The sequence below is a fragment of the Cibotium barometz genome, chromosome 39 (genome assembly GCF_041138505.1).
Source record: "Cibotium barometz isolate CiBa-2024 chromosome 39, ASM4113850v1, whole genome shotgun sequence".
In the NCBI taxonomy this organism is placed as follows: domain Eukaryota; kingdom Viridiplantae; phylum Streptophyta; class Polypodiopsida; order Cyatheales; family Cibotiaceae; genus Cibotium; species Cibotium barometz.
The window spans coordinates 40795622-40821940 of NC_141084.1; the positions used below are offsets into that span (position 1 = coordinate 40795622).

A 26319-nucleotide genomic window follows, 5' to 3' on the forward strand; every position below is an offset into this window, starting at 1 on the left:
CTTTTCTGGCATTTTCCAATCGGCCTATCCCCAGTAACTCCAGTTGGCTAGCTTACCTCTACTATAAATGGTGGGTGTTGGCCTCTCACTTTTTTATCTTGCCTTGTTTATCTTTTACTCCCTCACTTATGAGACTACTTTTGTCTCTTGTTTGGGACTATATTGCTTCAGTATATTCAGCATAGTTGCTCCATATCTCTCTCTCTCTTGCACTCTCTATTCAACACACTCTAGTGCTCTTTTGCTTCCTCTATGTGCACTCTTTCAACTCACACCTTAAACTTTCCCTGTGTTCCTCAACACCAACACTAGTCTTGCTCAAGGAGGGTGTAGAGGTACAGCCCCACAACCACTTCTACACCCTCTACACCTGCTGCTTCGTCAGCACCCTCTGCCCGTCACTAGCGTCCCAAGGTGGTTCACGACACCCCTCAATGGCTTGCCCAACTCCCTACATGCGAGCGTCCTTTTCCTCTCATTGAGACCTCCTCCATGCCTTCGCTCCATCCCACCGTTCCTCCAAACCTCTCCTATGCTACAGCTCGTTCGCCTTTATGACTGCGCCACCCGTTGCCCCAGTACCTGTTGTAACCTCTCTGCCTTCGCCTTGCCATCCCTCTTCATCAACACCCCGCCCTTGGTCCACTGACCTGAGCCTCCTAATCCAAACAGCAGGTTCCCAAGAGCTAAGACGACTATCGAATTTAGTGCGGCTATTATCAACCTGGATCAAGGTTTTCTGAGGCTCACTCAAGCATACAATGGCAGCGTTCAGGCTCTCCACGACCTTCGTGAAAGTCTTCACCTCGCTCTTCTCGCCATCGACACCCCCGCGACCCTATCATCTCTGATCTCTGCTCAAAGATAGCCTCCATGAAAACTCAACATCACGACACGGCTGCTAGCATTGCCACCATCTCTGAGCTCCGCTCTCACATCACTACTTTAAAGATGCGACTTCAAGTCGTCGAGGCCACGGTTACCTAGGAAAGAACTGAAGCCGATCAACCTCGCCAATGGAACACTAGCTTAGCTGCACTCCTCATGCCTCTACATCCCCCTTCTTCAGCACCTTCTACCTTCTCTGCACCTACACCATCGTCTGCCAGTCATCACTCCACTCCTCTCCCTTGAATTCTCATCATCCGTTGTTTTATCCCAGTTGTACATACCCGCTTTCAAGTTTTCTATAGTTCAGTTTTCTTTTGTCGTTCACATATCAACATGTTTTGTGTCTGATTGCTCTCACTGAGAACTATGAGTTCTCTAGTGGTGGGCTACCTATAGCAGGCACCTTTGCCGCGGGAACAGCTCTAGATGACATGGCAAAAGTGGAGGTGACTCAGCCCGTGACTTGGACTTAGTGGATAGCTGGCCATGATGTTGACCTAGACTTGCAAATAGTCGACCATTGATAGCAACGCGCTTGGACTACCTATCTGACGGACTTCTACATGCGTCGAGCAAACATATATCATATCACATCACTTCATATCGGCATCATTGTACTGCAGTTGAGCACTTAGCTTACTAGCCACACCACTGTAGCTTTGGTTTTGGCTACCCTTGGTTTTCGCTTGGCCATCGGTCCAAGTGTTGTGGTACACAGACATTGAGCCCTCTAGTACTCCTTGGGATTATATAGTGATTGATCAATGGTTGGTTACCTTCATGTGTTGTGATACACTTACGTGTTGATGATTCTTTCCTGTTAGTAGGTCTTTCGATTATGTTTGTTCTTCAATCGTATTTGTTCAAGTGTGTCTCTGTTCCTGTACCCACTTGCTTGAGATAACCACTCACCTACTCTATGCACTTGTGTAGCCCTAGTCCAAGGCTAGACTCTCCTTCACATATTGTCACTAGAGAGAGGTCCATTAGAGTAGTGAACAACCTCTCAGACCGGCTAGTGGAATGGCTCCTCATCCATCGCCGTGTCCTCACTCCGTTGTCGCACCAAAATGCTACTTTGTGAATGGGATAAAGAAAAGGATCTCCACTTACATAGAGGCAAATCCAGATCCGTCTTTGCGATGGTTCTTTCGCAAAAGATGGAGGAGGAACTAGTAAAAGAAAAAAACTTACAAGCAAATTTATTTACGCAAGCATCCACATAACATGCATAAATCCAATAGCACACAGGCAAGCAAAAGTAAAGAAGAGAAGAGCTCATAAGTATTCTATTGCAAGGAAATAAATGTATGACTTGTAAAAAATGATTTATATCCAAGTGACAAGTTTTTACACAAGCATCCATCCAACATGGATGAATCCAATAGCACATAAGCAAGAGTAAAAAAGAGTAACGATCATATCATAAGTATTTTAATGCAAGAAAATGATTATGCATTGCTTATTGTAAAATATGACTTGTATACAAGTGACAAGTTTCCATATTAAGCTAATCAAACTTTAAAATGAACCAATCACACTAAGCAAATATGTACATGAAATCCTTAGACTTTTAGTATTTGATATTCAACACAAAAGATATGGCCACTTTATATAATCCGACACCGTCTTTACAAACGACAAGTTGGTTGGACGGGTGAAACTATGTTAACTTGCGAATTGGTTGGCAAAAGCCTATACATTTTTCTACTTCATATGGCTTAGCAAATTGCATAAAGGTTTGGACCCAACCTAAATTAAGATTAAAAACAAATGATTAAAACATACAAACACATATTCCATTTTATAAGTTTACTTCTCCAAATAGAAGACTTCTATTAAATAAAAGGAGACTTCTATTAAGTAAGACTAGAGTTTACAGAATAAAGGTCGGAAGCCAAAAATTAAAAATAAATAAAACCTTATCTCAAAATGTGAAGTGATAATTGCATATCAATTTGCCTTGCGTAGTTGACAAGTCGTTCGCCTTGACATTACTTATTGGCTATCCATTATTACATAAGATGCTTAATCTTATTCAACTTTAGTACTTTTCATAGCAATATCAAAATATCTTTTACGTTTTATAAGGAGAGCTTTAGTGTGTGCACACGAGCTTCAGAACATCTAACACTAAAAGATCAAAGTTGGGGTGTACTTAGCTCAAACTCCTACCACTAAAAAGATCGTTCTTGTTTAGATCAGAGCTAAGTACAAAACTCCTACCACTAAAAAGATCATTCTTGTTTAGATCAGCTGCAGGTGTAAAGACCATTTCCACATCGGGTTAAGCTGTCCACGTTTAAGGATCTAACAATGGAAACCATTGATCAACCTTGATAACATAGTCGAAACACTGATGCAATTATGAACCTTACAAGCACACGACTTAGGTATGGCTGTGCGTGGCATCATTTATAAATACAAGGCTGTTTGTGGCCTTCATGAGTGGCATGGTTTTCCTAAACCATGAAAACCATCCCAATCAAATAAGAATTTGCACATTTGTCGTGCACATAAGAAGAATATATATTTGCAAATCGAATCAAAATTTGCACCGAGCTGAGGCACATCAATCAAATTTTGCTTGCAAGGACCTCTTTTTGGTTTCTGGCTCTCTTAATACGCTCTTCGCAGACTTCAGACGAGCATACGAGGCAAGGAAGCGTGCCTGCAAACAAACCAATTTCACGGAGTAGACCTGATCACATTCTTTGTTTTTCCATTCTTTAATTAGCCCGTTTAGGGACCCTAGATTATACACAATCAAAATTCTTCAAGGGAGAGAGGGAGTAAGCGTATAGCTTTAGGGGATTGAGGGGATTGTACATGCAGGGATAGTGGTTAAGGTCCTAATTACAAACATGCAGGCCTTGAGTTCAAATCCCAGTTTGGGCAAATAAGCTTTTTAAAGAATATATATATATATATATAGAAAGAAAGAGAGTATACATACTGATTGAAAGCAAGCAAGAGTCCACCAAAAACCTTGAAGTCCAAAACCCAACTTTTTTAATGCCTGCATTAAATGTACATGCATGTGTGATCGACTAATGTATTGTAAGATCAACAGAAGATAATAAGCATTGAAATAACCTTTGTGTTCAAGATGGGAAGCCAACTTACTATCAGCAAAGCTGAACCACCAATGAAGCAAGACATCATACTCAAACTGAGAAACTTCAGGTCCCGACCTGCCTGCACAGTTAAATATTTTGACCCCATTTTTAGCATGCTAATTGTATTACAAAGATTATATCACAAAATTTAAGCAAAATTGAACCACATACAGCCAACTGAGTACTATCATGAGTTGTAAACAAGTGTTCAAAATCTGATTCATGTAACATCATCCCACACATTTCGAAAAGAAGACACAAGAACAGGTAGACACACATTGATTCCAACTGCAACAAAGGCTGAACTATTAGGAGACAATACCAGTGACTTTAAGTAGCCCTTATGAGATGAGGGCCCTATATCCTTATTTCCTAATAAGGAAGATGTAATTCACTCCCCTTCCTCACAGACTAAAAGCGCATGGTGGGCATATGTAGATGTTTGTTCCATAACATCATCTCTGTGCTAAAAAAACGATAGACGAAGTGACTTATTTCCAACCCAAGAGGAATAGATTCCTATCTTATCCCAGCCCATGAAGTGGTTCTCATTTCACCAGGCATGCTATGGTGAAAGTACAAACTACTTAAACCATGTAACTTGTAAGACAGCCAAAAAGTAGAGTACCGTGACATTCATGCCGTTCCCCTATGGCTTGTAAGCCCCCTTTCTTGGCCAAACTCAAGCTAATTGGTCGGGCATAACAATTGGAATCTGCAGCAAACTTATAAGACTAGATTTAATAAGCAAAAAGGGGGGCACTGTTCTACTGATGGACTTTCGGCTGCATGCTCTTCAACAAAGGTCTGTTATAATATTGCCCTATTCCACACACAAAGATGGGTAGATTCTATTATCGTTATGGTCCTAGGTCGACCTCCTTTTCTTCTGCAAAATTTGTAGCACTTCCTTGATAAAAGTGGCAGTGGCAATGGTCCTCCCCTCTTCCGAAAGAAATTTATGGACATCAACACATCCCTCAAGGGCATGAGGGAAGCATCCATGAATAGTAGCAAAAGCTGGGCATTCTAAAAATTGTGCTGCTCAATCTCCCACACCTTGCATGTCCTCTAGGCATCAGATCTACTGCCCCGTCTCACATCTCAAATGATAACACTTAATTGGATGGTAGCTACTGTGCAAATTGCAGTAGTGGGGTCTCTACAACCTCTTCCTGCAAAAAAGGGGAGTTTATGTGATGTGTTTAAGTGTTGTGCTGGTACCTTGATCCATTTTGTCTGTCCCATACGGTCAGACGCTACATAGATACACAGGTCTTTGGAGGGATTAGTGAGGAGTGGGGCATCCCATCTAGAAAACAACCGTTTGTTATTGTCATCAATCCCAAGTTCAAGAGCTTGATTTTTCTCCTCTGCAACTTTAGGCAACCTTGCTGAGGGGATATTGGAGCTTGACGAGGCATGAAACCAACCTTTGCTTTGTGTGTGTGGGAGAGAGAGAGAGAGAGGGTTTTACTGATGTGTGTGTGTGTGTGTGTGAGAGAGAGAGAAAGAAAGAAAGAAAGAAAGATTTTATTAACGTCTTCCAAAAGACCGAACTCGGCCTATGAGACAAATCGGAGTACCTGTATGGGGTATCCTCTGTCATCCCAACAAAATGAAAAAGTACTGAATAAAAAGCTGAATCTGGGTGTGCAGGGGATGGAGCTCTATTACTAGGAGAATGCAAAGCTATATGCATGGAGTATACAATCATGATATGCAACCTAGCTAGCTCCATCCTGTACCATACTGGGGGTATAAAATGGTATACATCAGTGAAGGGGGTGTCCACAGCTCCCTGAAGAACATGCCTGGGATTTGTCAGGCTACAACAACTAGATGCAGAACTTGTCTCACACTTTACATGAAAAGGCGCAACAGACTCTATTTGAGACTCACTCACCTTTCTTACTGCGGCAGGAACTGCTATCATTTACCACTCAGAACACGAATTATTCTAAAATCTTTAATCAGACTGAGAGAAGAATATCAGGCATGGCCTTAACTTCCTTCTAGCATTATAGATTCTTAATTTCTAACAGAAAAAGTTAAGGGCAAAGGAGAGATGAAAAAGAAACTTTACCAGCAGTGTCCCTTCAAGGGAGAGCAAAGGTGGTGTAATCACAAGAGCGCAAAGGAAAGGCACAGTGACTGCTCGCATCTGAAAGCAACAAATAAATCCCTAGTTAAATGCCAGATCCAAAAAGAGTCAACTTGCCACTGAAAGACATGCATCTAACACATTTGAAAGACTACTACATAATAATCTTTTCATAAACAAACTCTAGAATTCATGGGTCAGAAGTTTGCAAGGATACCCACACATGCCTCCTAGGTTCAATACCCTCTTGGTCCTCCAAACAAAGAAAAAAGATACCCAAAGTGGTAGCATCTTGCATACCTGACTGATCACAGCTATGTCGCTGGTGAAAACTTGAGGAAAGACCCAAGGGAAGCAGATGGCAAAGCACCCAAGGGAAACTCCACACAAAGCACCAATCAAGAGAAGTGATCGCAGTAGCATTTGTGCCTAAGATCACAGCACGACAACAGAATGATATGTTATTCCAATCGCAAACAACATTGTATGTATAGAAGGTAAGAGCAGTGTAATACACGAGACATCATCAATTGTTCAGCTTCTATTTGCACACAATGCTACCATATCACACCTTTTTCAAATTTGGATTCGGCCCTTGAATCAGGGCTGGCATAAATGATTGAGCAGTTTGACATAATGGTTCCCCGGATACAGTACACGTGGAATATATTCCTATCATTACCTGCAAAACACCTGATTCAGTCTGAAGTTTGGAAAAGGTGGAAATGCTTTCAAACCGATACAATTTGGACTAGAAGTGCAAATGAATGAAAAGAGCAGTAAAATTTACCTGATGGGCACCTAGAGTCACAGCTCCCAAGGACGTAGATAGGAATGTAATAAATGCATAAAACGATACCTGAATAGTCAGATCATTACCCACTCTGTCATGATTTGAAAATATTATTGGAATGATTTGATATAGGCAATGAAACTAGCAAGCGGATGACAAAAAAGCATACCTTTGAAAGCATTGTCAGGAGGACTGGAGCAGCTATCTCAATCATATGCATTATCTCCTTGGCTGATGGAACACTTACAGCAAGGCTGTAGCCTTTTCTATCAAGTGATCTTAGCATCATATAGACACCTATATACTGCAGTTCACACAGCAGACAATCTTCAGGGTTAGGAAAACAGCCTTCCAAGATCTGTAAGAGCATAAAATGCCAATAAACCCTGCTGCAAAGATGAAGTTGGATACCTGAGAAGCCATGGTTGCCCATGCAGCACCAGCAATACCATGCCCCAAACAAGTGCAAAGCACAACGTCACCAAATAAATTTACAAAACTTGCCACAGCCAGAACCTTCAATGGGCTCCATGAGTCCTGCATGCCAAGGCTGCAAAGCACAGCTGGCAATCAGCTTAGGAAAGAACCTTGGAGTAGGGTGTGAATAAATGAGGCACCACGATGACATGAAGAATGACATAATAATAGTAAGGGGAGGATGCTGGATGAGAGACTAAAGACACATTGAAAGTCTAGATATATGGTCGGCAACTTGCAAGCAAGTGTTCATGGGATTTCAAACAAAGATTGGGAGAGGGAAACAGGAACCTGAGGAACAGGTTCCGGAAAAATGCATAAAAGTACTGCATAAATGAAGGAGATAGCACAGGCGAAAGCATAATCAGTAAACATATGAGAGAGTGCGAAAGAGATTGAGAGAGTTGGACAAGATCACCTTTTATAACAGCAGTGAAGCTTTACAATAGCAATGGCCAGCAACTGAATGTTGAACTATGTGCAAAGGAAGTGGATGAATGAGTGAATAATGGGGGAACTCCTTATATAGTGCAAGAGAGAACTCGCCGATTGCCTCTAGGGCTGGCCTCTAGGGCTGGCCGACTGGCCCTGGACAAATAAATAGGTGAAAATCCAGTAAAACCCAGATAAATAGTAAAGCCCCAAAACACTGAGATGCACAATTCTAACAATAAATGCATAAATTTGAGACTTTGAATTGACCCATAAGGTTGTAGACACTGATTTTATTGTGTCACAAATCTGCCACGTTGACCAACATCTGTGTTGAGAATCAATGTGCTAAGGGTGCAACATTTGTGTAGCGAGGGGGAGCATGAACCTTAGAGCCCCGTCCTGCGTGAGACTAACAAAGTCCACAGCATGAGTGGAGCGCTATAAAAACCCTCCCCACGTATTGTAAAAAAGTTTTCCTGGTATTTTGCTTGATACTGCAGCCGAGTTCGACACTAGAGTTGCAGATGAGAGCATTGGAGATTCGATTGATGGAAGACCGTGCGGCAGCATCCAGTGTTGCTTCACAAGAAGATGCCAGCATGCGACGCGGGGAGCACGAAAGATTTCTTGCAACTTTAGACGCAAGAGCGACACCAACTTCTTCCTCAAGTCATCCTCCTGAGACTGGCAAGGTGTGAACATGCTGAGGAGCATTCGAAAGAAAGCTGATGGGATGGAGTGATGGTTGGGGCCCCTTTGCATTGTCAAATTCTGTTTTGTGGGGCTGATGGGTTGGTGGGTCTTACTGCTGGTAGCACTTTTCCAAAAGTAACATGGATGGCAATGCTATGCTACTGATTTGGAGATGAGATAGTGTAGGTAATAAGCCTTGCACATGATGTATGGACCTTGTAAGAAATGGGTGCAACTTGATGAGCAGGAAGACTTCATCTCCCACTGCCACCATGTCCTTAGTGATTAAGTGGTTCTTGCTGAGCAGGCACAGGATCCTACGCCAAACTTGCTGAGCAGGGCAGTGGGCATATACCAAGCATATTCCACCCACATCGACAGATTCTCTGACCTCTCGACAGATCATATACAGATCTGCTTAAAGGTGTCAAGACCAAAAGACAGCGGATCCGAATGACTCCATGAGCTTTGGAGGCATTCAAGAATCTCAAGGTGGATTTGTCAGAAGCTCCTTGTCTATCTCTTGCCTTGTTGAGCGAGCCGTTACAAGCAATCGCCGAGTCCCCTACTTGTCCAATCTCCACTTTCAAGTGATGTGATGAGACTCCGATATGGCTGAGTACAATCCTGATGGCATGTAACATGTGTTACATGCCATCAAAAGCTCCTTGTCCATCACTTGCCTTGTTGAGCGAGCCGTTACAAGCAATCGCTGAGTCCCCTACGTGTCCAATCTCCACTTTCAAGTGATGTGATGAGACTCCGATATGGCTGATTACAATCCTGATGGCATGTAACATGTGTTGGCAGGCTTCTGAATAAAACCATCCTGTGTGATCCTTATACAATGATCCCAGTAGACATGCATCTTCGTGGAAAGCTGCAGTGGATCTATCCATGTACGGGAGTCTCCAGTGTCACGAGGTCGGCACGGATAAGTCGGTTAATGTCCTGTGGATGAGGGGTAGTAGAGGAGCATCCAAACTGTAGTAGAAAAGGGGCACGCGATCCATATGAAGCCTGTATGAGAGGAACCACTGTGTAACCCTAACATACCCTAACAGGACCCGTCTCACTTAGTCACTTCGACAACTCCAAGGCTAGACCGAGGAGCCTATATCTGTCCAAGGTCTGTATGTGTTATATGTAAATCAGTGCATCAACTACCAAGGAAGCTACTCCAAACTCTGCAAGAAAAATGGGGTGGGGCAAGAAGGGCTTACTCCAAATCATCCAAGAAAACATCATGAGCTGCAATCTCTCTATCCTCTAATCATCCTCCCCAAGGCCTCTCAAAAGAAGGCCCGATACATCACAGCATGTGTCACAAGCGTGTCAAAGAGTCATCCCTTAGTGCTAGGGTCATGAAAGTGAGCCTAAATGCACTGCCACTCCGAATGAGCCAAAGTTGCATAACCCCTTGTCACGAGCCTGGGCTGCTGGGCACATAGTGAAGTTGGGACCAGAAAAAGTGACTCCCAAGTGTACATAGGATGGGACAATGTTTACATGATCCAATGCGCTGTCTTAAGACCACCGACACATGCCAGTAGGATTGCAATTAGGCAAGTCTGAGTTTCTTCATACCATCTGAAGACTGGAGATGGGAAGAGTAGAGGCTATTGTATGGGATGATAGGATATGTAGATTCTGCTCAGGTCGAGACAAAGGAGAACTATATCTGCAGGTGCTTGGTGTATTATGAGATATAGGGGAGATTCCACCCTCTTTCAAGGAGGGGTTTGGCCCACTAAGATAGATCATGGATTTCCCCAATCAGTGTTGCTTCGTAAACATAAAGAGTTACTCTTTATAGAGGGCAGGGCTCAGACCGTAGATACTTCACACCCACCTATTACCGACTTCTTAGGCCTCGCTACGTAAAAACATAAAGAGTTACTCTTTATAGAGGGCAGGGCTGAGACCGTGGATACTTCACACTCGCCTATTACCCACTTCTTACTTGTGACACATCCAGCAATGGCATCGTGTGCCACCAGTTACAGATGACTCACCCAGACAGACCACACAATCCACTCGTGCCCGCAATACTTGCACTTGAGTCTTGCATTGGTATGTAACCTTGCTTGCAGATTTCAAAATGTTCACATGCTCCCATTCCAAGCCTTTTGGTCTTCTCAAAGAACATTCAAAAAGGCCCAATTTTTACGCTTCAGCAATGAGCATTTTACAAAATTCAAATTACATAATACAACCATGTACAACAGTTTTTAAAAAGCTCCACTGTTTAGATATAGACCTTAGGGCCTGTTGGCGTTGGATTTCGTCGCCTTCCTCTCCTACGCTGCCACGTAGCAGCCATTATCCCACATGGTGGGTTCCGGTCTTCACCACCCTTCTATAAGGGGCATTCCTCCCCATGGTCTCCCTCATCCCCTACTTACAGTGGATAACTGGGATTTGGGGGTGGGGAGACCCTTAGACCAAGCTAGGCCTTCCGTCCATCCTCTTCCGCACTGTTGGTGATGCTTTTGGGCAGCTCTCCGCGTTTCTAATATGGTATCAAAGCATGTTCAGCTTTTGGGCTTCTGTTCGGCTTCGCTCCTGCTCGGCATCGTTTGGGCGTCTCATTATGGGGGGTGTTGGCGTTGGATTTCGTTGCCTTCCTCTCCTACGCTAGCCATTATCCCACATGGTGGGTTCTGGTCTTCACGGCCCTTCTTTAAGGGCATTCCGCCCCGTGGTCTCCCTCATCCCCCACTTATAGTGCATAACCGGGATTTGGGGGTGGGGAGACCCTTCGACCAGGCTGGCCTTCTGTCCATCCTCTTCCGCACTGCTGGTAGTGCTCCTGGGCAGCTCTCCGCGTTTTTGATAGGGCCTAGGCCTAGGTACTAGGTGGCCCTATACTCAGGCTTCTAAGTTCAGAACTTCAGCCTGCTGCCTAGTACAGGGCCAGCCATACTAGATGATAGGCTGCCATCACACGTACTGCATAGTACAATCATTCTACTATGTACGAAAATGTACATACAGCCTACAGCCTATAGGTAACACTGAACAGTCACCAGTGTGCAGCGGGCCAGCAGGCCCAGCGGTACAGTCATACAGTACAGTACCGAATCTTATGGAACAGGGTACAAATGGCAATGCGGTGTGTTTACCTGGAAGAGGCAAGGCAAGTGCGCTGGTGGTGGCAGTGGCAGTGGCGGTGGCTGGGTGCTTGGAACGAGGCACAAAACAACAAAAGGGCAAAAATGCCACGCGTAAAGAAAATCCCCCAAAAAATTTTGAAAAAAATAGGGCTACGCATGAAACCCACATTTCATACGCGTTTGTACCCAATGTTTGCAAACGTGTGCTTCATCAATCAAGCACGTTTGATTGGAACGATGCGAGTCGGAGTCCAGATCTCACAGATATGCCCCTCCACAACAGTGGACAGAAAGCATATATGAGATTATAGATGCAGCTCCAACATAGTATCTCTATGGGCCTTTGTATTATAGACACATGGCTACCTTGAACTCACTAATCACATGATCATTTCTTTGTATAGGTAGTGCGATACGCCTACGACCCATACTGTGCTGGCCGACCTGTTTTGCAGGGTTTTGGGAAGCTTGTGACATTAGTTAGTTCAGCCAATTGTTCACAAAGTTCTTGCCAACAATCTGTTTTGTGACTTCCAACCACCCACTTAAGGGCCCCCACCTTGCAGTGTATGTTCTTGTATTGCGAGACTATGATAGACAATGAAGCTTTGACCAATAATGGTCCTGCAGGTGCCTCCGGATTGAGCATTGGTCAAGTACTAAGCTTACTGGAAGCTTATGATAGACGATGATGCTTTGACCAATAATGGTCCTGCAAGTGCACTGATCTCTCTGTATTGAGCATTGGTCAAGTACTAAGCTTAATGGAGGCTATAATTGTGCTCACCGGTTGCCAGGTTAACTGTAAGGTCTTGCTACTGACAAAAGGCCTGCAGTGCCATCAAGTGTCTCTGTAACCCCTCTGTTGAATCTGACATAAGCACTACGTTGTCTGCATAAAGCAGAATGAGTACCAATGTATCACAAAGCGTGGAGCAGACCGGTCCGTAGATGAAGTCAGAGACCTCATCTATGTAGAGGCCAAAGAATGTTGGAGAGAATGGGCATCCCTATGATCCTAGTGATCACCTCCGCCATACCTTATTACCGACTCATGTAATGCCATGAGTCCCCATCATATAGTTCCAATCATTCTCGTATGATTGCTGAGGCAAACCTTTCCAAGCGTTGGAAACATATTCTCGTATGATATTTCCCTTTCATACTTTTCCCTTAAAAGCATTGTTGGGGATTTCATTTTTTTCCCTTAAAAGCATTGTTGGGGATTTCACCCAAATCTTTGTGTTTTTGCAACTCATTTATGTAACTCATTGGTGTTTACGTAAGTCCTTTATGTTCTCTAGTCCCCTAGAAATTGGAGTGATTTCTATGCATGAAGGCACCAAGGGTAGGCCGCGAAATGGTGTCCCCTCATAGGCTGAAGCAAACTTTTTCATACAAGGCGAACTTCCAAAGGCGTCTAAAAAGACATGCTTGGAGTACGGTATCAAAGGCCTTGCGGAAGTCCACAAAGCAGCAATAGACTTTCCGCCCCCTCGATCTCCTTATTGATTGAGCAGGGTTTACAGGTTCGGTTTAACCCTAATGGATGTTATGTAGAAGACTTCAAAGATAAGTGCAAGTTGGTTGCAAAAGGCAACAGAGTAGGCAGAATGTTTACATTGAATGTAAATATGCCTAAAGTGAGTGCTACAATGTTTGCAAATGGTTCAGGAGTTGTTGCAAATACATACATTTGGCACAAGAGAATTGGACATTCTCTTGTTGATGGAGCTTGGGATTCCCGCAATGAGTACACCTGGTGTGAAGAAGGCTATGAAAGCCATGAATGCAAAGTTATGAAGATCTGGAAGAGTCAAAATCATGTGCAGAGGTTGACTTATGATGGTTATGTGGCACATCACTATGCATAGATGACAAAAGTTGTGGTAGGTTGTAGAACCCACATGTTTTGATGAGGTGATTGGAAATGTGTGTTGGGAGAAAGCTATGAATGAGGAGATGGATGCATTGTATGGAAATGAGACTTGGGAGATTTGGTGCCATTTCCTGAAGGCAAGAAAGCTATTGGCTGTAAGTGGGTGTATAAGGTGAAACATAATAGTGATGGGAAAATATGATCTAGGGTAGAGTAGGTCCTCCGAAGACCTACCTGTCCCCTAGCTCTGTGCCCATGTCTCTCTGCAAAGGTGCTGACCTCTCTCTGCAACCCCTCGCCCCCCTCTGCGCCAGACCCCTCTGGCTCCCCTCCCGCCAGCAACCCCCTCTTTGCCAACCCCCCTCTACGCCAGCCCCCATCCCCCCCTCCCGCCAACAACCCCCTCTGCGCTAGCCCTCCCTCCCGCCCTCTCTCCTGCCAGCCCCCCTGCCCTCTCCCTCTCTCTCTCCACTCACCTCCATAGCGTACCCCCCTCCCCCCCCCCCCCCCCTTCACTATATTCACACCCTATAAGGGTTTCTGTTTACCTTCCAGTTCCAGTTTCATTTTCTAGGTGCCAGTAGTATCATCTTTATTTTTCATTTTCTGGTTTTTTATCCAGACATTGTATCAGATCCACCATGATGTAACTTTTTGGTCTCATAGGTCATTATGGCCTTTTGAAGACGTTAATATAACATTTCATTTCTCCCCCCGCTGCCCACCTCTCTCTCTCTCTCTCTCTCTCTCTCTCTCTCAGCCCAATCCAGGTTATGTTCGCCACCCTTCCCTCAACCACCCTTCTCTCTCTCTCTCTCTCTCTCTCTCTCTCTCTCTCTCTCAGCCCAATCCAGGTTATGGTCGCCACCCTTCCCTCAACCACCCTTCTCTCTCTCTCTCTCTCTCTCTCTCTCTCTCAGCCCAATCCAGGTTATGGTCGCCACCCTTCCCTCAACCACCCTTGCTCAGGCCTCCAAGGCAGCAACATAAGTGTTAGGGTTCTATCTCTCCGAGGTACATCGACATGGCCAAGGGTGCAAGCAAAGAGCAGATAGTCAAAATGGAGGATAAGCTGAACATCAATATCAAAGAAAACAAGAAGACGGCGGACTCCGCCATCAACAACATCATCAACCGACTTTCCAAAGTCGAGAAGGAGATCCAAAGTCGAGAAGGAGATGGAAGCTTTACAAAAAGAGAAGGAAGCTTCGAAAAGGGAGAAGGAGAGGGAGAAAGAGAAGGAAGGAGGGAAGAAAGAGAAAGAAGCATGGAAAGAGGAGAAAGAGGGATGGAAGAAGGAACAGGACACTATGAAGGAGGAAGTCGACATCCTCAAAGCGGAGGTGATCTCTCTACGGGACCAACCACCAAAGAAGGGCTCCAGATCGTCAACACCACCATTAAGGAGGAGCGGATGCGACATGCTCGTAGACTCAATGTGAGAGTCACGGGGATTCCCGAGGTAGCCGGCTCTACCCCCGGGGGAGATGGGCGGACACTATGCACACGACTTGGATACTCACATGAGGGACCCCCCCCCCCTCTCTTTGAAAGCTTGGAGGGCCGGGAAAGACATGACAAAGAAGAGAGCTCTCATTATACAGTTACGGATGTGGAGGCACGCACCATCTTCATGAGGAAGAGGGTCATACTACGAGGCTTAGAGGGAGCTCCTATTTTCTTGGATGATGATCTCACGAGGATGCAGCTAGAACATAGGAGAGCTTGCATGCCACGAGTCTTACACGCGAGGAGAGAAGGCAAGAAGGCCTTCTATCGAGATGGTTGGGTCATCATTGATGGGGGCCGGCCCATGGTTTAGCGGTTTGGGGCCTATGGGACACAGACCAAGCCACTGACAGAGATACACATGGCAGTATGGAACTGTAATGGTTCACTATGGGTGCAACCTGGTGTGAGGTGAAAAAAAGAAAGAAAGGCCACTGCCTCTATAGCCCTTCACCTCCCAAACTTGGAATACAACACACGAACGGAGGCACCACCAGACACCGACTGGAACACTTTCCACAATTCACCACCCAACCCACGCCAGACAGACAGCATAAAACAGGGGCACCATAGACCAAGATAAACACCCAACAATATATTTCCAGTCAACACTTCATACAAGCTTCTCTCGACACAAAAGCCTTACTCACACAACTTACAAACACTGACTCAGGCCTGGATTTACTGCCAAGGGAATTACACCATGGCCACACCACCTCTGGGATTCAACCTTGCGTCTAATGACCAAGCCATCCAGCCACGAACACACGAACCATCAACACTCTGACCCTGTCACTACCGAGGATACACCACATCCCCAATCACCACAAACCTCTCACCTGCCTGCTGTGCCAATCACACCAGAAAGAACCCGTCCACTTCTCTTCAGAAGGCGCCCCACCAGCTAACCCTCAACTCTCCGCAGCCCATCACTTCTGTGTGTGTCGCCAGCAACAGCTACCCAAACATCTCTCTCTCTCTCCTCTGTCTCTGTGCTGATCCTCTGTCACCTGCAGCTTATCTGCAGTGCCACTTCAAACCCTTCCTCTGCAATGCTACCGGCCCCACCAGCTCAGCAGCAATACCTGTCCTTCTCTTCTCTTCACTCGGCACCCCTCTGCTTTCTTCCGGCTTCACCTAGCGGCCCACACCTGCAGCAGCGCTATCTGCTCTTCATCCGAGAAGCGCCCAGCTCCTAAGGCGGCCACCCTCTCTAGCGCTTCCACTTGTCTTCGTCTGACTTCAGCACCCTTCCTCTTGCGCTGGCAGCCAGCAGGCCACCCACTTCAAGGCAGCCTCCCTGTGGTCTCTCACCACGTCACATCACCTCAAGAGTCACCAGCAGCTACTCTCAACGTCGGCTCTGTCCTCGCTACCCACACCAGCCATCAGCTTTTGACGCCCGCCAGCTTTTCACCAGCTTCAATTACAACCCACACGAACCCCTGGCGGACCCTTTGCGCCTGCAGCTACGCTTGTCTTGCCTGACGCCAGCACCCGTCTTCTCCTTTCGCCAGCAGCTACCTTTGACGCCCGTCACAGCTGCGCCCTCTGCTTCTCTATCGCCAGCCCGTCGCCAAGTCGAACAGCAGCTTCACCAACGTTGGCGGGCCCCTTGCGCTTCCACGCCGCGTTCACCACCACAAGGCAGTCTCCTCAGCATATGTTTGTGACTGCGCCCGAGAACCAAAACCAACACAAGGCGACGGCATCTTTTCTATCTCCCCGGCCGACTCCCATGCTTCGCCAGCTTCACCAACCTTCTGGACTCCTTCGCTGGCAGCTACTTGGCAATCAAACAAGCAACCATGTGGCCTTTCACATTGGCGGCCACGTGGATCATTATTTATTATTTTTTGTAAGGCCTAGAAAATGGCCATATCACTCTTTCGCTTTCCATTTCACACCAAATGCCCAAGGCAACACTAATCCTTTCTTTCCTAATTGCCCATGTCTCCACATACTCTTCAAATACAGCTTCGAGTGCCCATGGATACTTGGACACGCGTACACATATCAAGGTGGCCGAACAGCTAATATCATCTCCAGTGGACCTCTCACCGGACAGGCCTGCAACAAGCTCAAAACCAAACCGTCCACCCCGTACACCTGCCAACGCATTCAAAAGCCAAGTCTTCACACCTGCCATGCACACGTATATACACAGGCCCAAAATACCTCTCAGAAAAACGCCTGACATACTTTGCCAACCCCCCCATCTGCTAGAGCATTCATGCTCAGCAGCAAAAAGACAAATCCGCCAGGATCAAAAGGAAACATATGTAACTGACCATCCCATTCCCCAACATCCATGAAACACAATGGCTGTATCACTGCATACCAAACATCAACCATATAGGCCACCAAATCATCCACGTCCACTTCACCCACAACAAACCTCCTCGTCTTCAAAACCTGTGGAATTGCAGCATGCATCCCATTCATCAACACCTGTGAAGGCCAGGTTCCAACATTTTGACCTTTATCCACAGAAAAATCCACATCCTTTCCAACAACAGTGTCCACAAGCACTTCCAGCTCTTGTAATTCAGGCATCTCTTCACAACCATACAGCTCAACTGGTTCAGAATCCTTGTCATCCATGCACTTTGCCTTCAGCATTTCAGCAACCCGCAAAGAAGCCTTAGTTACACTCTCGACCATATCAGCATCCATCTCCATCTCTGGCTCCTGCTCATCAAGGCTAGCAACTTCCCATATATCATCCTCAAGCACAATACTTACATCACAACGCTCTTCATCAGCCAAAACTACATGCATACCTTCTTGAGTGTTGCCAACCCCCCTGGTATCATCGTCCAAAGACTCCCCAGCACTTAATGCATCAAATGGAAAAACATCCGTACCATTCATTGCAGGTACCATATCACCATCAAGCTGTCCAAGAAAATCCAAGATAATAGGATCTTCCTCCATGCTCTCCACATCCGCATCACAAACCATCTTCACTTCATCACAAGTCTCTACCCCATCCTCCTCCCTTGCAGAATCTGGCAAAGAATCTTCCTCAAAGCATTCTGTATCCAGCTCCTCTTCCTTCTTATCATCAGCCAATCCCAAGGCATCATCCTCTTTGCTTCCATGTGCATGCATGTCATCCAGATCCGAACGCAAATGATCTTCCATAGAGCCTTCCAAATCATTGTCATGTACAGCTATGACGTCCAAATAAGAATCCACTGGCAACTCCTCATCTGCAAAAGTCTCAAATCTTGACCTAGATTCCTCATCTTGCTTCTCATCCACCTTCACCTGCTTTAAAGACTTTGGAAAAAAATCAGACGGCACATAGAACATCCCCCTTTGCACCTGTATAGGCCTTTGAGACTCCTGTCTAATCAAACTTTGCATAGGACTCTTATCCACCTCAACCAAATTTACATGCATATCCCTTACAGACACAACACCTTCATACGGATAAATACCCATCTCCATCTGCTTCAAAACCTTGCCTTCCTTTTCCCTAGCAACCCTAACTGCATCATCAAATGACTTGGGATTCTTTTAAATGAGGTAGCAAACCATCAATAAACAAACTCTTCTTCAGAAACATACGAGGAACTTCCTGCTTCAATGCCATACACCACTTACCCCACAAACATGTAAATACCTTCACAAAATCATCCAGTGATTGCCCATGAACCTGCTTCAAGATGCTCAGCTCCTGCCAAAGCACACTAGAATCCTCCGCTTGCTGAAAGCGCTCCAAAAGGCCTTCTTTCAACCTGTCTAAGGTCAAAACACCATGTAGCTCACCTGCCGCCTCCTGTGCTTCAAAACCCTTAAACCAGCTTCGGGCATCTCCCTTCAAGAAAATCTTTATCAGCTTCAGAACCTGCTCTTCATCTGTCACATGGTTACTAATGCATGCCAACTCCATCTGCTCCAGGAGGACATGCCAAAGGAGGAGGAGACAGAAGCCTCGCCATACACTTGTCTGTCAGAGGAGATTATGCATTATTCTACACTAGGGGAGGTATTTCTTACGGGTGACTTCAATGCCCACACACAGAGCAGACAGTGTGAGGTGTATGACTATGATGACATGGAGATCCTCCACCTTGTGGATCCAAAGGAGATAGGGGCTAGTCAGGCATCAAAGGACACTGGACCAGACAGAGGACATTATGGGGACCACTTACTAGAGTTGGGAGCCAGCCTGCCAGGTATCAGGTGAAATTCTAAGAAGTGTTTTGAGTCTGTGTACATATGGAACGCGTGGTGTGTGAATAAGCTTTGCCCTGAATGCCCTGACAAATGTACAGACCGGGTGGTTTTGCAGTGAGCTGGTATACGTGTGTTTTTTTTTGGGAGCACATGCTGGAGATTTGGGAGTTTTATTTGCAAATGTGTGGTGTGCGGGTGGTTACCAAATGCAGGGCACCGACTCATTCGAAGGGAGGCCGGCTTTGGAACATGGGGTAATGATCGTATTTGGTGAGAAGTATGATGCTGATTATTCTGAGCTTGTGGGCAGCTCTCGTTTTGGAAAGTTGTGGAGGCGGCGTGATGACCTGAAGCATAAGGAAGGAAGAGCCATTGTAGTGTGTGGCCATTATTATTGAGCTTTTAAAATAAATAAAATATACTATACAATGTGGCCAATTTGAATAGGGTCCACGTGGAAGGTTTTGTAGCTGCCAGCGGGTTCCCTCTAGAAACTGGCGAGAAGATAAAGGTGGCGCCTTGCTGGAGTCGGCCGGGAGATAAAAAGAAGGCCCCCTCGGATCGTAGTTGGTGCTAGCGGGTATTGTTGCTGTAGAGAGACTGCCTTGAAGAGGCGCTGCAGCAGACGGGCGTGAAGAGTGGAGTGGTCGCTCTCTGGTGGTCGCCTCGACAGTGATTGTGCAGAGGCGAAGGAGCTGGCGAAGCTGCGTGTGTGAAGCACCGGGTGCTGAGGCGAGGAACAGAGAAGGTGGCGGCCGCCTTGTACAAGGGCTGGGGGATTCTGCAGACAGAGTCGGCTGGAGTGGCCCCCGTGTGATAAGGGTCGAGGGCTCTCGGTGGAGTACGCAGGCGCAAGGACAAAGCTGCAACGGCGGCTGGGAGAGGCCAGAGGTTCGAAAAGGCTGGAGCGCAGCCGGAGGTGAAGGTGCTTTTCGTTTTTGCGTGGCTAGGCGCAGCTATATACTGCCTGGCGAGTAAATTTTGCAGAGGCTGGTGCCACTAGGAGGAGAGCCGGCGAGCAGGTGGTTTTGACGTAGTTGGTGCTGGCGGTAGTTGGGGTTGACTGCAACTGCTGGTGACGAGATGAGGAGGAGCCCTGGGTAAGGTTGCTTGGGTAGCTGTGGCTGCTGAAGACAGTCGAAAGAGAGGCCGCCTCGTAGGAGTGGATCGCCGGGCGGGTACTGTTGCAGTAGAGCAGAACAGAGGCAAGGAGAGGTGGCAAAGGATAAGGCCGCTGGGGTGATTCTACAGAGGGCCAGACGAGAGGCTGGACGTCGGGCTGGTAAGGAAAAGCTGGATGCGCAAGGTTCATGAATTTTTAGCTGGCTGTGGCTGCAAGGACTGTGGTGCCAACATGTGAAGGTGCTGGAGCAGAGGAGGAAAGGATGGCTGTGGGTATGAGTGTGAGTTAAATTTTGGATGGCAACCTGTGTGGGCTCTTGTCTATGTGTTTAATGTGAAGGAGTGATTTTGTGGGTGGTTTGGGAAGGGTGCAGTGTGAAGAAAGAGTGCTGTGTTGGGGATTGTGGTGCCCCATTGTCTATGGTTTCGGCTGCAGAGGAGAGGATACGTTGAGCCGCCGAGCTCCGGCCTCGATGACCTGGCCATTCCCATAGGTTGAGAGTGAGTTGAGTGTAGTGAGACGTGTGTGATATCGTCTCTGGTGCCCCCATAGTGTTGTTGTATTCCAAAGTTGCGAGGTGGAAGGCTATAGAGGCCTGGTGTTTGTTTCTTTTTTTCACCTCACATCTTTTTGGTGCCCCCACACTGAGGAGGACCAAGCTTTTGCCTTTGAGGGTGTTGATTAGCAGGGAGTAGTTGTACTTGAAGCCACCTCCAGAGGGTGTATGCCCCATAGGAGCACGACTCGTCAGCTACTTTTTCTTGCAGTGTTGTGTTGGTTTTCGGGATGTTGATGTATCCTGAGTTTTATGGGCATAAAGATGAGGATGTGGGAGATTTTCTTGAGAGGTTCGAGGTTGCGTGCATTAGCAACCTTGTTGATAATGAAGAGCAGGTGTTGAAGCTTTTGAGGATCTTTTTGAAGAGTGATGCTAGAGATTGGCTCAAAGGTTTTGAAGCAAAGGAAGCTAAGGCTGTACCACCTAGTGTTTTGACATTAGACAGGTTGACAGAGGCTCTTTTGGAGCGGTTCCAGCGAGTTGAAGACTCGAGTGTGCTATGGCAGGAACTCAATGATTTGCGACAGGGACAAGGACAAGACGTGGATGATTTTTTGCATGTGTTCACAAGGTTGTGGGATCGATGGTGCTTTTCTTTACGAAGTGAGGTTCCCCCGATGTTTGTGAAGAAAGGATTGTTTGTAAGTGGTTTACTTCCTGTGTTGAAGCTCAAGGTCGAAGGGAAGAAACCCAAAACGTTTGAGGATGCTGTGCAGATTGCAAGGGACAAGGAGTGGAAGATGAACAAGATGGCAGCGCTCGGTATGCATTCAGAGGGTGTACATGAGGATCTCTTTAATGCTGGAAAGGATGCCAAATCTTTTTTGCTGGAAGGAATGCCTTCAAGGTTAAAGCAGGTGAATAAATGTATGCTTGATAAGCCGTCAAGGTTCTTTTCGTGGTTGAAAGGGTGTTCGAATGAGGATTCCATACAGGTTAAAAAGCCAAAGCAAAAGGAGTGCTTGACAGGTCTTGAAGAGAAGCCATTGTTCTTGGAAAGCGGGGTTGTTGAAGATGTTATTATGCCGAATGAAGAGATGGAGGTGCGCCAGTTTGTGTAGAGGAAGAGATGTCCTTGCAATCGAATGTCGATGCTGTTGTGGAAAGTGATTTGGAATGCTCTCTTAGTGACGACTTGATTGTAGCTGTGGATGTTGAACATATGTGTGGTGACACACCCATGTGGGAGGGTAAGCAAGTTCTTTTGGTTGATGGAAAAGATGTTTTTCCGAATGATATTTGTTTTGATGATTCTTCTATACAAACCATTGCCAAGGAGGACAGGGTAGAGAGCTTTTCACTTGAGGATGATGATGTGAATGCTTATATATGTGGACAAGATATGGACCATGAGCTGATTGTTTTGAAGAATGAAGAGGAGCAGGTCATTGTGGACTTCTTGGATGAGCATGTTTATGATTGTAAGGATGTGATTGATGTTGTGGATGTTTCCTTGTCTGATGAGCCAAGTGATATGGATCTTATGCATGAAGATGAAACCTGGATGAGCATAGACAAGAATGTTATGGATGATTGCTTTGATGTGACTTTGGACAGGAAAGATGATGCTCCCTTGTATGCTTTGGTTAGAGGATGGTGTTCACAAGTGGTCTTGAATTTGATGATGAGTGTTGCCATACAACAGGTTAGACAGATGAGTCTATGCATTGTGGGCTATCACTTATGTGATGCTTTGAAGCAGGAATCGACCAAAGTTTTGGATAAAGAGGACAGGATGTGTGATGAGGATGTTACAAAGGGGTTTTTAGCTGCTATGGGTGAGAATGGTGTGGTGATAAAGGAGAAGCTTTCAATGAAAAAGATGGATATATGATCAAAACAGGTACTCTTGGATGTTAAGGTTGAATGGTGGTCCATGCATTTTGGACATGGTTTGCATGCAGATGTTGAGGGTGCTTATCTTCTCAAGTGGTGGCAGTGTATTGATCAGTCCTTGTTCTTTCAAGAGCCTTTATGCTGGCATGGTGAATTTAAAAGGATGGTCTTTGACCCAAGTGGGTGGATGTGGTATGCTATGATGTTAAGTTGGGTGATACAACTTTGGCCGTTTGATCTAGGAATATGAATGCAAGTTCTTGTTTTCTGCTGAGCATGAATGCTCCAGCAGGCTGGGGGGTTGGCAAAGTATGTCAGGTGAAAATCTAAGAAGTGTTTTGAGTCTGTGTACATATGGAACGCGTGGTGTGTGAATAAGCTTTGTCTTGAATGCCCTGGCAAATGTACAGACCGGGTGGTTTTGCAGTGAGCTGGTATACGTGTGTTTTTTTTTGGGAGCACATGCTGGAGATTTGGGAGTTTTATTTGCAAATGTGTGGTGTGCGGGTGGTTACCAAATGCAGGGCACCGACTCATTCGGAAGGGAGGCCGGCTTTGGAACATGGGGTAATGATCATATTTGGTGAGAAGTATGATGCTGATGATTTTGAGCTTGTGGGCAGCTCTGGTTTTGGAAAGTTGTGGAGGCGGCGTGATGACCTGAAGCATAAGGAAGGAAGAGCCATTGTAGTGTGTGGCCATTATTATTGAGCTTTTAAAATAAATAAAATATACTATACAATGTGGCCAATTTGAATAGGGTCCACGTGGAAGGTTTTGTAGCTGCCAGCGGGTTCCCTCTAGAAACTGGCGAGAAGATAAAGGTGGCGCCTTGCTGGAGTCGGCCGGGAGATAAAAAGAAGGCCGCCTCGGATCGTAGTTGGTGCTGGTGGGTATTGTTGCTGCAGAGAGACTGCCTTGAAGAGGCGCTGCAGCAGACGGGCGTGAAGAGTGGAGTGGTCGCTCTCTGGTGGTCGCCTCGACAGTGATTGTGCAGAGGCGAAGGAGCTGGCGAAGCTGCGTGTGTGAAGCACCGGGTGCTGAGGCGAGGAACAGAGAAGGTGGCGGCCGCCTTGTACGAGGGCTGGGGGATTCTGCAGACAGAGTCGGCTGGAGTGGCCCCCGTGTGATAAGGGTCGAGGGCTCTCGGTGGAGTACGCAGGCGCAAGGACAAAGCTGCAGCGGCGGCTGGGAGAGGCCAGAGGTTCGAAAAGGCTGGAGCGCAGCCGGAGGTGAAGGTGCTTTTCGTTTTTGCGTGGCTAGGCGCAGCTATATACTGCCTGGCGAGTAAATTTTGCAGAGGCTGGTGCCACTAGGAGGAGAGCCGGCGAGCAGGTGGTTTTGACGTAGTTGGTGCTGGCGGTAGTTGGGGTTGACTGCAACTGCTGGTGACGAGATGAGAAGGAGCCCTGGGTAAGGTTGCTTGGGTAGCTGTGGCTGCTGAAGACAGTCGAAAGAGAGGCCGCCTCGTAGGAGTGGATCGCCGGGCGGGTACTGTTGCAGCAGAGCAGAACAGAGGCGAGGAGAGGTGGCAAAGGATAAGGCCGCTGGGGTGATTCTACAGAGGGCCAGACGAGAGGCTGGACGTCGGGCTGGTAAGGAAAAGCTGGATGCGCAAGGTTCATGAATTTTTAGCTGGCTGTGGCTGCAAGGACTGTGGTGCCAACATGTGAAGGTGCTGCAGCAGAGGAAAGGATGGCTGTGGGTACGAGTGTGAGTTAAATTTTGGATGGCAACCTGTGTGGGCTCTTGTCTATGTGTTTAATGTGAAGGAGTGATTTTGTGGGTGGTTTGGGAAGGGTGAAGTGTGAGGAAAGAGTGTGCTGTGTTGGGGATTGTGGTGGCCCATTGTCTATGGTTTCGGCTGCAGAGGAGAGGATACGTTGAGCCGCCGAGCTCCAGCCTCGATGACCTGGCCATTCCCATAGGTTGAGAGTGAGTTGAGTGTAGTGAGACGTGTGTGATATCGTCTCTGGTGCCCCCATAGTGTTGTTGTATTCCAAAGTTGCGAGGTGGAAGGCTATAGAGGCCTAGTGTTTGTTTCTTTTTTTCACCTCACACCAAGCATCGTCTCGTTATTTATAACGGGATGCTACAGTGGCCGGGATCAGGAGAGCTGACATGCTTCCCACATGGAGGTCATACACGGACCGGAGGCACGGTGGTAGACTACATTATGGGGTCTTTGGAGGCATCACAGCTTGTCACTTCATTCTCCATCCCACCTCGTCCTATTGGGACAGATCATACATACTTGGCATTTTCACTAGCCGGATCACCAGTATCACCAGCCCCCCACATACCGACGCCACACACTACCATCTTCTTCACACATGACATGGCAGACATATACACTGGCAGAGTAGAGGATAGGCTCCTACTCATGGATCCCCTGGCACCTATGTATACCATTACAGCCCAACTGGCATCACTCCTACACACGGCTGCATTACAGAGCTTCCCACATCGTGTCCACTCAGGAGAGCCTGCGAGATCTGGGACTATGCCCCAGAACACATGGTATGATGACGAGTGCAGAGCCCTATACTCACGGCTCCGCATACAGAGAGCCTTGGGAGCCATCACAGAGCAGGAGTCGAGGAGAGAGATGAGGAGACTTATTCATCGCAAAAGGCGGGCCTTCGCAGAGATACAGGAGCTAGAGATCTTCCATTTCTTCATGAGTAGAGATAGCCCTATCTCATGGCGGCACTTCAGAGAGCCCTGGACACCGACACCCATTGCAGACCCACAGACATGGCACACATATGCAGAGGGCCTATACCATGCCCCACAGCAGCCACCTATACCTCACAGGAGCCTCGACCTACCACAACTAGCTTCTTTACCCACTCGATGGTAAAGGAAGTTATCCGCCGCCTACCGCATGGACGGGCCGCCGACCATATGGGCCTACAGGGTGAGCATCTCATATATGCAGTAGATTCTTTGGCTCCTTTTCTTGCACACCTGTTTAACAGGGCACTAGCAGAGGGTTTGCCTGTGGAGTGGACGATGCACACCATTGTGCCGATCCACAAAACAGGGGATATGCTCGATCCGAGCAACTACAGGACGGTTATGGTTGGCCACGTGTTGGCCAAACTCTATGGTGCAGTGTTGGAGCAAGAGCTTAGCTTATATGCTAAGCGAGCAGGTTTACGCTCATCAGGGCAAGCAGGCTTCAGGAGAGCTTTCCTTACCTCCGCAAGGCATTTGACACGGTACCACAGGAGAGGCTCTTTCAACGCCTGCAGTTTCTTGGCATACCAGCAGATATGACATGGGGCATCTATGCATTATCTGAGCAGGTTTTTGGGCGAGTTAGATGCCCAGGAGGTATGTCCGAGACTATTGCTAGCACCACTGGTGTGAAGCAAGGATGCCCACTTTCCCCCACGCTATTTGGGTTATACATTGATGAGGTGGCTGACTTTTTTACACGGGGAGGCGGAGATGGAGTTGATCTAGCAGGTACCTCAGTACATATTGTGCTTTATGCTGATGATATTGTATTAGTGTCTGAGTTTTCAGGAGGTCTACAGCAACATCTACATGCACTCGATGATTTCTGCACACATAGGGGTCTTACTGTGA

General features: G+C 46.7%; 1 protein-coding gene across 4 annotated transcripts in view; it reads right to left on the reverse strand.

The window, feature by feature from the left end:
- Window positions 1-3192: 3192 nt before the first annotated feature.
- LOC147616093 (protein DETOXIFICATION 46, chloroplastic-like) overlaps window positions 3193-26319 on the reverse strand; it is a 44503-nt gene continuing 21376 nt past the window's right edge. For 2 of the 4 annotated variants that reach the window (XR_015262678.1, XR_015262679.1), the window contains 9 exons: window positions 7319-7457; window positions 7077-7211; window positions 6905-6973; window positions 6686-6796; window positions 6415-6543; window positions 6097-6174; window positions 4018-4085; window positions 3848-3910; window positions 3193-3562 (listed from right to left, as the gene is read on the reverse strand). Coding sequence is in view for 2 of the 4 variants with exons in the window: in XM_086778730.1 (XP_086634856.1) it covers window positions 3464-3562; window positions 3848-3910; window positions 4018-4089; window positions 6097-6174; window positions 6415-6543; window positions 6686-6796; window positions 6905-6973; window positions 7077-7211; window positions 7319-7457 (895 nt within the window). In the remaining 2 variants the exon portion in view is untranslated. Of the gene's footprint in view, window positions 3563-3847; window positions 3911-4017; window positions 4090-6096; window positions 6175-6414; window positions 6544-6685; window positions 6797-6904; window positions 6974-7076; window positions 7212-7318; window positions 7458-26319 lie in introns of all 4 variants that reach the window. The other 2 variants (XM_086778730.1, XM_086778731.1) reach the window with 1 other exon arrangement.